Source organism: Gekko japonicus, unplaced genomic scaffold (genome assembly GCF_001447785.1).
Source record: "Gekko japonicus isolate JY-2015 unplaced genomic scaffold, Gekko_japonicus_V1.1 scaffold6813, whole genome shotgun sequence".
In the NCBI taxonomy this organism is placed as follows: domain Eukaryota; kingdom Metazoa; phylum Chordata; class Lepidosauria; order Squamata; family Gekkonidae; genus Gekko; species Gekko japonicus.
In genome coordinates, this window is record NW_015174458.1 from 13,403 (window position 1) to 22,954 (window position 9,552).

Below are 9,552 nucleotides of genomic sequence, written 5' to 3' on the forward strand. Positions count from 1 at the left end.
TCCTCCTCCTCCTCCTCCTCCTCCTCTTCTTCTTCTTCGTCTCCCATCCAAATACTGGCCAGGGCCAATCCTGTTCAGCTGCCGAGATCTGACAGGCTAGCCTGACAAAATCCCTTGAATTGCTCCGGATCTTCCTTCCCAGATGTCATGGAATGCATGTGAAACAGTTCAAGGTGCTTTGGATGGAATGATCATTATCGCTGCATAAAACAAGATTTTATATCGTTTGAGCTCCATCTAAAAGTGGAGATGACATGAGGGGATGTTAAGCCACCTTTCCTAGCAACACAGTTCTGATCTAGATGGGGCACCCACAGCTGTTTTCTGAGTTACCGTTGCCAACTCCAGTTTAGGAAATTCCTGGAGATTTGGGGGCTGAGCCTGGACTCTGGAGGGACTGAAGTTTGGGTAGGAGAGGGAACTCAGGAGGAGGGATGTGACGCCATGGAGTCTGCCCTCTATTCCTCTAGGTGAAATGATCTCTGTCATCTGGAGATCAGTTGTAATTCTGGAAGACCTCTAGGCCCCACCTGGAGGTTGGCAACCGTTTTAAGTTTGGCACTTACAGTGATCAGATCCAACACTGTTATTTTTTTTAAAAAAAACTCAGATGTCTCATCTCAGAGCATATAGAGGAAATAAGAAACGAATCCCTCGATAACAGTGAATCGCTCTTGACCATTTCAAATTTTCTCCTTTTAGCTACAGGGAGGAAGTTCTTCCAAGGGGACATTATCTTGCCGGTACGTTTGATTGATCTAATGCTTGGAGGAGGTTCTGGAGAAAGGAGAACTGTTAAACTCTGACACGTCCTTAATTTTCTTGACAGCCACAGAAAAATGCGCTAAGGAACGCCTCCTACAGGTGGAATCTTCCAATTCCTTACATAATGGGTAGCACCTTGGGTAAGAAGATCCTTTGTGTTTCGGCACTCCTATGGGTGTACTTTTACTACAGACAACACTTCCCTCCTCTCGTCCACAGAATGGATTGGCTATCACAAACAGTATTCTAATGGAACACACCTCTGGGATCCCTATTCCCACTGGTGCCGCGAGATTTCCCATCCTGCTGCCGCCACTGCCTGCTGCTGCTTAGCTGGGCAGTGGAAGGAAAATGGCCAGGGAACTGGGGGGCATAGTTGGCAACTGGCATGATGACAGAACTTTGGGCATGACCTGGAAGTAACGTCATCACATCATGTGATGCGCTAATATGCACTCAAATCTATGGATAACTCCAGGGCTATTTTTGGGCCGGAACGCACAGGAACGGAGCTCCGGCTAGCTCCCGAGTTGGCCACGCCCAGCAGGAACTCATTAGCATAATAGACTACACCCAATAGGAGAAACTCATTAGGATTGGCTACATTAGGGGTGTGTGGCCTAACATGCAAAGGAGTTCCTGCTACAAAAAAAGCCCTGGGTTTTGACCACAAACAAGGTAAACAGAATAAGAAGGGAAAGGTGGGTGTGGCTGGATGACCACACTTCTGGTAACACGGGGGTGTTGCCTAACGTGCTAATGAGCGGTGCTGTCAGGGGTGTGGCCTAATATGCTAATGAGTTTTGCTGTTGGGTATGGCCTATTATGCTAATGGGTTCCTGCTGGGCTTTTTCTACAAAAAGAGCCCTGGATAACTCTATGGTAAGCCATCTGGTGCAGTGACATCACTTCTGGGTTACACTGGAAGCGACGTCTTTGCACGTGGCCTGCCAGTTGCCCCCCCCATATCTGTAAGTCCCCACCTCCCCCATCTCCTGCTGGTTGCTAGGCAAACCTAGAATCCATTCGATTTATAATCATAATCTGACCATTTAAAGCAGAAACACTGTAGCAACAATACATAGGGAGAATTTTTTAAAAAAAACAACTATTAGCTTTTAAAAATGGGTCAGCTTTGTCGCTGTCATTACAGGAGATGTCCAAAGTTCTGTCATCAGCCAGAGAAAGATATCTCGTGAAAGCAGATCTGAGCACATTCTTTCTTAAGATAATGTGATTAGGTATGGAGATAAAGTTTATGGTATGTGGCAAAAGATACGTTGAACGGACAGCCAAAAGCTGTCTTACAAGAACCAGTTTGGTGCAGTGGTTAAGAGCGGTGGACTCCAATCTGGAGAAACTGGTTTGATTCCCCACTCCTCCTCCACATGCAGCCTGCTGGGTGACCTTGGGTCAGTCACAGTTCTCTCAGAGCTCTCTCAGCCCCACCTACCTCACAGGGTGTCTGTTGTGGGGAGCAGAAAGGAAGGAGATTGGAACCAGCATATAAAATCTTCCTAAATCCGAGTTACAGTGCTTTCTAAATAATTTCAGCACCAAACTCTTGCCCAGAATGCCTTTCTTGAATATCCGTTGAGTTATTTACAGGAGCAATTCAAAGCTTTTGACCATGAAGTATGTTTATATATATTTTCCATTTGCCGGACAGTCATTTTGAGACCTCATTGGTGTATGTCTCCCGTTTCCTTTCAGATCTGAATACTAAAGGCGTCATCTTGCAGGCATTTGAAATGTTTCGACTGAAGTCTTGTATTGACTTCAAACCTTACGAGGGAGAAAAGTCGTATCTCCAGTTTGAGAAGCTGGATGGGTAAATTGACCGTAAAGTCTCTGATGCTGTATATGAGTTGACCGAGGTCCCTTTTATACCGGTGCTTTCAACCTGCTTTGGCTTCTTTAGGCAAATGGGTATTTTTGAAGGTTTTACACTCCTAAAGGGTAAAGGGTAAAGCACAACACACACACAGAATTCCCTGTATCAAAACAGGTTTTGGAAAACATGAACTGAAGTCTTCATTATCTGTTCTATCCTTGGCGAGTTTTATCCTTAAGGTCTGCCACGCCCCCTTCCTCCAAGGAGTGGTCTGCACAGTAAAAAGGTAAAGGTAAAGGTTCCCTTGCTCGAAAGCCAGTCGAGTCCGACTCTAGGGTTGCGGTGCTCATCTCCGTTTCAAAGCCGAAGAGCCAGCACTGTCCGAAGACATTTCCGTGGTCATGTGGCCAGCATGACTGAACACCCAGGCGCACGGAACGCTGTTACCTTCCCACCGAAGTGGTACCTATTTATCTACTTGCAATTTCTTGCTTTCGAACTGCTAGGTTGGCAGGAGAATTCCCTGTATCAAAACAGGTTTTGGAAAACATGAACTGAAGTCATCATTATCTGTTCTATCCTTGACGAGTTTTATCCTTAAGGTCTGCCATGCCCCCTTCCTCCAACGAGTGATCTGCACAGTGCAGACACACAAAGTCCGTGCATATTCTCCTTCCCCATGGTCAGTGTCACTCCTTTCTGCTGGCACTCCTTCTCTACGTGGCGGGCTTCCCAGGTCTCCTGCCGAAGCAGGAGACTCCCTTGATGACCCTACCCGCTGTCACTGAGCTGGATGGAGTGTGAAAAATGGGGGGGAATGGGGGGTGATTGGCATTATCGTGACACCATTACATCACTTCCGGCGTGACCTGGAAGTGACATCATTGCGTCGAGGGATGCTCTAGCATTTGCCCAAAGCTCTATGGTTAAACTGCAGTGTCTGGGGAGAATTCTACAGTGATGACAGTGATGTGATGACGACACTTCTGGATTATACTGGAAGTGGTGTCACCGCATTGTGGGGGATGTATCAACGATACCGGCAAGGGCTTCCCCAATACCGTAAGTCTTCTAATAGTTGCCAGCTTTGAGCTGCCAACTCTTTGGTGTAGTGGTTAAGTGTGCGGATTCCAATCTGGGAGAATCGGGTTTGATTCCCCACGCCTCCACTTGCAAGCCATAGTTCTGTCAGAGCTGTTCTCTCAAGGACAGTTCTGGAAAGAGCTCTCTCAGCCCCACCTACCTCACAGGGTGTCTGTTGTTGGGAGGGGAAGGGAAAGGGGTATAAATCCAATCTCCTCCTCCTCCTGCTTGGTCAATCAAGGCACAGCCAGGTCATCTGTACAAGGCTACTGAGTCAGGCCAATGGTCTGCCATGGCCAGTAGTCTGCCTGGCAGCAATTCTCCAGGGTCTCAGCAGAGGTCTTTCACATCACCTACCCTGATCCATTTAACTAGATATTCCAGAAGTTGAACCTGGGACCTCCTGCATACAAAGCAGGTGCTCTACCACTGAGCCATGGCCGCTACCCAAGGGAGAGGAAGTCCATAAATAGTCCAAATGATATAAATCCATCAGCTGTACAATTCCTATCACCTTAAATCAGCATTCAATAAGCATTCTACACTGGGAAAGGCCTAAGCAATTGGGGGTTGTAATCTAACACATGGCAGTTCATTGTGGTTGGGAACCAGCTCTGCAATTTGCTTCATGCAATCATTAACCCAACCTAACCTTGACTGGTGTCATCCTACTTGCCTGTCGGGGTGCCTCAAATCAAGCTCGAAGAAGAAGAAGAAGAAGAAGAAGAAGAAGAGATTGGATTTATACCTCGCCCTTTACTACCCAAAGGAGTCTCAGAGTGGCTTACAAACTCCTTTCCCTTCCCCTCCCCACAACAGACACCCTGTGAGGTGGGTGGGGCTGAGAGAGCTCTTCACAGAGACTGCTCTTTTTCAAGAACAGCTGTGCCAGAGTTATGGCTTGCCCAAGGTCATCCAGCAGGTGCAAGTGGAGGAGTGGGGAATCAAACCCTGTTCTCTCAGATTAGAGTCCGCGCACTTAACCACTACACCAAACTGGCTCTCCAAGGGATTCTCTGCTCTGCTGCTTGACTTTCCTCGGCACAGCAAGACAGGCAAGCTGTTTGACCCCCATCCTACTGCCAAGTGGGAAGCGGCAAGGTGTTTGTTTTCTAATTGATACCAGATTTTCTCATTGATACCCCTGGAGAGCAGAACAGGGTGGATCTTCCAGATTTATTTGGCTGCGATCATATGCACAATTAGACCCGACATAGGTGTGAATGCCGGGCGGATTTAAAGGGCACAATCAGACAACAACGTCTGGGAAGTGCCCGGCAGCTGTCGGCAATTTGGTATTAAATGGGTTGCGATGGGCCACGGATGAACTTTCCCCTGTCTGATCGCTCCACTGCGCTCTCATGGCGTCGGGATGGTCTGATCAGGCTATCCCAACTCTGTGCCTTTCGCAGTATGCACATCATCGCAAACTCCACAGGGAGCCCTTGGTGCGGAGGTGCGATTCATCGATCCCTTGTTTAAGTGCATGGGGGGAAAAAGGCATGCAAAAAACCTGACTCGCCTGCAGTTGTGTCTCACCACGCACTGATGGCCTGCGCCCACAGCTTCAAAGGGTGGTGTGATCGTGCAACTGCGGGTCAAATTCCTCCAGAGGAAAAAGCCTCACTCCCCCCCCCACCCCGTTTTTTTCTGGCGCGTGTGACCGCAAACTTTGTTTATTTTCTGCCATCACATTCACAGCTGACTTACGGCAACCCCGTGGGGTTTTCAAGGCAGGAGATGTTCCGAGGTGGTGTGCCATTTCCTGCCTCCATGTCGTGGCCCTGGTGGTCTCCCTTCAGAATACTAACCAGGGCTGACCCTGCTTTACTTCCAACGAGGCTAGCCTGTCAGATAGGCTATAAAAACAGCATTTATTTTTCCTCTGAGGGAAGTGTGTTTGAGTGATAAGATGACTGATTCAGCTTTATGGACCTTAGGAGCATGTACATCATGTATATCCTTTGACATAACGTCCGTAACACAGATAGGTTTTGTTTTTGTGCTATAAGGCAGCCGAGATCAATTTTAAAAATTATTTATTTCTTTAGAAGACTTCTCTCTCTCGTCTCCAGAGAATCTGCTCCCAGGCATCTTAACAAAGTAAAACGTAATTAAAAAAAATAAGGCGGCATAAAAGTCATTTACAATTAATAAACTATTTCAAACCCAGCATTTAAATACCCAGTCAGAGCATCAAATGCTTCACGACACAAAACAAGTCTCATGAAGCGATTCTCAGGCTGGAAGCAGATCCTAAAAATGATGTCAAAAGATCAAACTCCTTAATTAAAAGTCTGGGCAAAAAGAAATGGTTTGGCCTGGGGCCTAGCAGAGGACAGGGTGGGTGCCAGGCAGGTGAATCTAAAGATGAAGGGCATTCCACAGGGAAGGTGCCACCACTGAAAGTGCCCTGTCTCCAGTCATATCCTGCCTTGCTTCTGAAGGTGGGGGCACATACTGTAGGGCTTAAGAGGCAGATCTGAACTGGTGGGCTGAACATGTACTCTGCCCTCAAACTGTTTAGGGCCTTAAAGATAAGAACCAGGAGTCTGAATTGTGCTCGAGAACAAATGGGCAGCCAATGTAGATCTTTCAACATGTGAACCCCATATCCCACCCCTTCCACATTTTGGACCAGCTGAATTCTCCAGGCAGTTTTCAAAAGCAGCCTGTCATGTACGGCACATGACAGTAACCTAACCTGGATGTGATCGGAGCATGGATCACCGTGGGTGAACCATGGTTTTTGAGGACTGATTGGGGGAAAGAGAAACTGTTTCCACCTTCGTTGTGATCTGGCACTTCTAAATGGATGCCAGGCACATATCAGGGAATCTACTAAACCTGTGGTTTAAACATCTCTATTCTTGTCCAACAGATGTTGGTCCTTCGTAGGTGATTTTAAGACTGGCCAGAATGTTTCTATTGGACCGCGTTGTGAATATAAAGATACTGTGGAGCATGAAGTACTGCACGCGCTGGGATTTTATCATGAGCAGTCACGGAGTGACCGAGATGATTATGTTAACATTTGGTGGAATGAAGTTATAGAAGGTAAGTGAAAATTCCAAGAGGATAGAAAGATTACTGAGTCTGGTGGTCAAACTGGTCTGGGCTGCCTTGGGTCCCTCCCCTGGGCCTCATCTCAGGAAAGAAAGGACTCGACTACTAGGGTTCCCAGACCCCTGGTCCTGGTGGGGGATCCCCCGATTTTCGGGGCTTCTGCTCGTCACTGGCCTGCTGGCTGGTGGACGAAGCCCTGCCCCCAACAGTGAGGTCATATGGCGACGCTCTGCTTTTTGGGCAAAACTCTATGGTTTGAGCCCAATTTTAACCGTAGAGTTTACCCAAAAGGCAGAGCGTCACCCCAACATCACTGATATGATGACGTCATTTCCATGCTATGTCATCGCATTAGGGACATCTCCGCCCACTCCCGGACCACCCTCTAAGTCCTCTCACCAGCATGACGATCGCGCCTGGCAACCCTATCTGCTACACCCTGAGTCTTGCTCATCTCACCTGGCCTTCTCTTCTCTCTTCTCTTCTCTTCTTCTCTTCTCTTCTCTTCTCTTCTCTTCTCTTCTCTTCTCTTCTCTTCTCTTCTCTTCTCTTCTCTTCTCTTCTCTTCTCTTCTCTCTTGTCTTGCCTTCTCTTCTCTCTTGTCTTGTCTTCTCTTGTCTTCTCTTCTCTTCTCTTCTGCACCAGGAGTTGGCAGAAAATCCTCCTCAGCCTGCAAGGGTTTAAATAACCCCCAGTCTCCCAAAAATCCTGACCCCCTCATTTTTTGTCCACAAGACTTTTGGGTCTTACAAAAATTCTCCATTTTGTCTTGGCCTTGTTGCCCTGGTGACTGTCCCAATGTGCATGTTGGTTCTGAGGTGAATCCTGGGGCTCAGGTGAGCCTGAGATCCTGGTCCTGATTGGCTCTCTGGAGCTTCTGCCTTGGACACTCTTCTGCTTCCTGCTCCCGGAATCATCCCAGCCTCTTGTGCCTCTCCCAAGGTGGGTGTGGTGCCACCCATCAGTTGCAGGGCCACCCAGATCAGAGACTTCTGGACCTGAGAAGGTCCAAGTTCTTTTAGATCTTTGAAAACCCATTTTGTACTTGGATGGTTTCAACTGGATACCCAGATTGGAGCGGACTTTTCAGAAATCTGCCCCTCAAAGAATTTACAAGAGACCTATGACAATGCCATATATTGTTGCATCACACTACTGAAAGGTGCTAGCCATGTCTAAAGGTGCAATCGTAAGAACATTTTCCTGGGAGTAAGCTGCATTGAACAGACCAGAGTAGGATTCTGAATGGACTTACTTGAGAGCCAGTTTGGTGTAGTCTTTAGGAGCACGGACCCTAATCTGGGAGAACTGGGTTTGATTCCCCACTCCTCCACATGCAGCTGCTGGTGTGACCTTGGGTCAGGCACAGTTCTCTCAGAGCTGTTCTCTCATGAGCAGTTCTCTCAGAGCTCTCTCAGCCCCACCTACCTCACAGGGTGTCTGATGTGGGGAGGGGAAGGGAAGGTGATTGTAAGCCGCTCTGAGGTAGTGAAGGGCGGGGTACAAATCCAGTCTCTTCTTCTTACTTAAGATTGGACTGCAAATATCTTTGAAGTTGGTATTATATCCTCTCATTCCTAACATAGTGATCATAATTTGTTTCCAGGTCAGACGCACAACTTCAACAAATATGACGACACGTTCATTACTGACCTGAACACCCCCTACGATTATGAATCTGTCATGCATTACGGACCTTACTCGTTCAATAAAAACAGTAGCATCCCCACTATTACAGCGAAAATCCCAGCGTTCAATGACATTATTGGGCAAAGCCAAGATATGAGCAGGATTGACCTCCAAAGGCTGAATCAAATGTACAGTTGTGGTAAGATGATGTTTTTCTTTGCATATGGAAATTCTGGTATCTTTTCTGTAGTTAGGAAAAATTAATTTTTTAAACTTTTCGTGGCAACATTATATTGCCAATCATTCTGCAGCCACGCAATATATTATTCTCTCTGTTGTATCATCTTACATTGTTCTAAGGAGAGCCAGTTTGGTGTAGTCGTTAGGAGCACCGACTCTAATCTGGGAGAACCGGGCTTGATTACCCACTCCTCCTCATGCAGCTGCTGGTGTGACCTTGGGTCAGTCACAAGTTCTTTCAGAGCTGTTCTCAAGAGAGCAGTCCCCGAAAGAGCTCTCTCAGCCCCACCTACCTCACAGGGTGTCTGTTGTGGGGAGGGGAAGGGAAAGGAGATTGTGAGCCACTCTGAGACTCCTTCAGGTAGTGAAGGGCGGGGTATAAATCCAATCTCTTCTCTCTCTCTCTCTTCCAATTGTACTGTACTGAGATAAGAACATATGAGATTGTGGGGCGTTATTGGAGATGGAAAGTCAAGATCCAGAGCAGAAGATCAAAGCTAAGCAAAAGAGGTCTAATTACTATTGCGTCTACAGCTGTACTATCCCATGATGCTGTGCAGCTGTGTGTTGTTTTTTTTCTTGTAGTGGTAAAAACACCTATAGGACGCTGCGTAGGTAGATTTCCCCCCACCCAACTGCAGTCCATCCCTATTAATTCCCATTCCCGTGAGAAATGTGATACCACTTTGATGCATTGGGATAGTGGCTGTTCTTCTGCATGTTGTTGATGATACACACTCGTACCAGACCTTGGCCACTGGGTTGGCATGGGACTCGGGTGCAAATATTGCTTACTTCCCAGGGAGGGCAACTCCAGTGTGGGGAGGAGCCATCTTAGGCAAAATCAATAAGTGCCCATACTCGTGCCTTCTCTGTGGTGGCCCCTGCCTTATGGAGTGGCCAGCCTAAGAAGGTTAGATGGTGGTTGAAAGTGC

General features: G+C 47.4%; 1 protein-coding gene across 1 annotated transcript in view; it reads left to right on the top strand.

The window, feature by feature from the left end:
- The window catches only part of LOC107121489 (meprin A subunit alpha-like), a gene marked incomplete at both ends in the record, with an annotated part of 21,466 nt that extends 12,890 nt beyond the window's left edge, over nt 1-8,576 (top strand). Inside the window, 5 exons of the mRNA XM_015424398.1 lie at nt 703-743; nt 830-905; nt 2,479-2,596; nt 6,564-6,739; nt 8,355-8,576. Of these exons, the coding sequence (XP_015279884.1) occupies nt 703-743; nt 830-905; nt 2,479-2,596; nt 6,564-6,739; nt 8,355-8,576 (633 nt within the window). The remainder of the gene's footprint in view (nt 1-702; nt 744-829; nt 906-2,478; nt 2,597-6,563; nt 6,740-8,354) is intronic.
- Nucleotides 8,577-9,552: the final 976 nt, after the last annotated feature.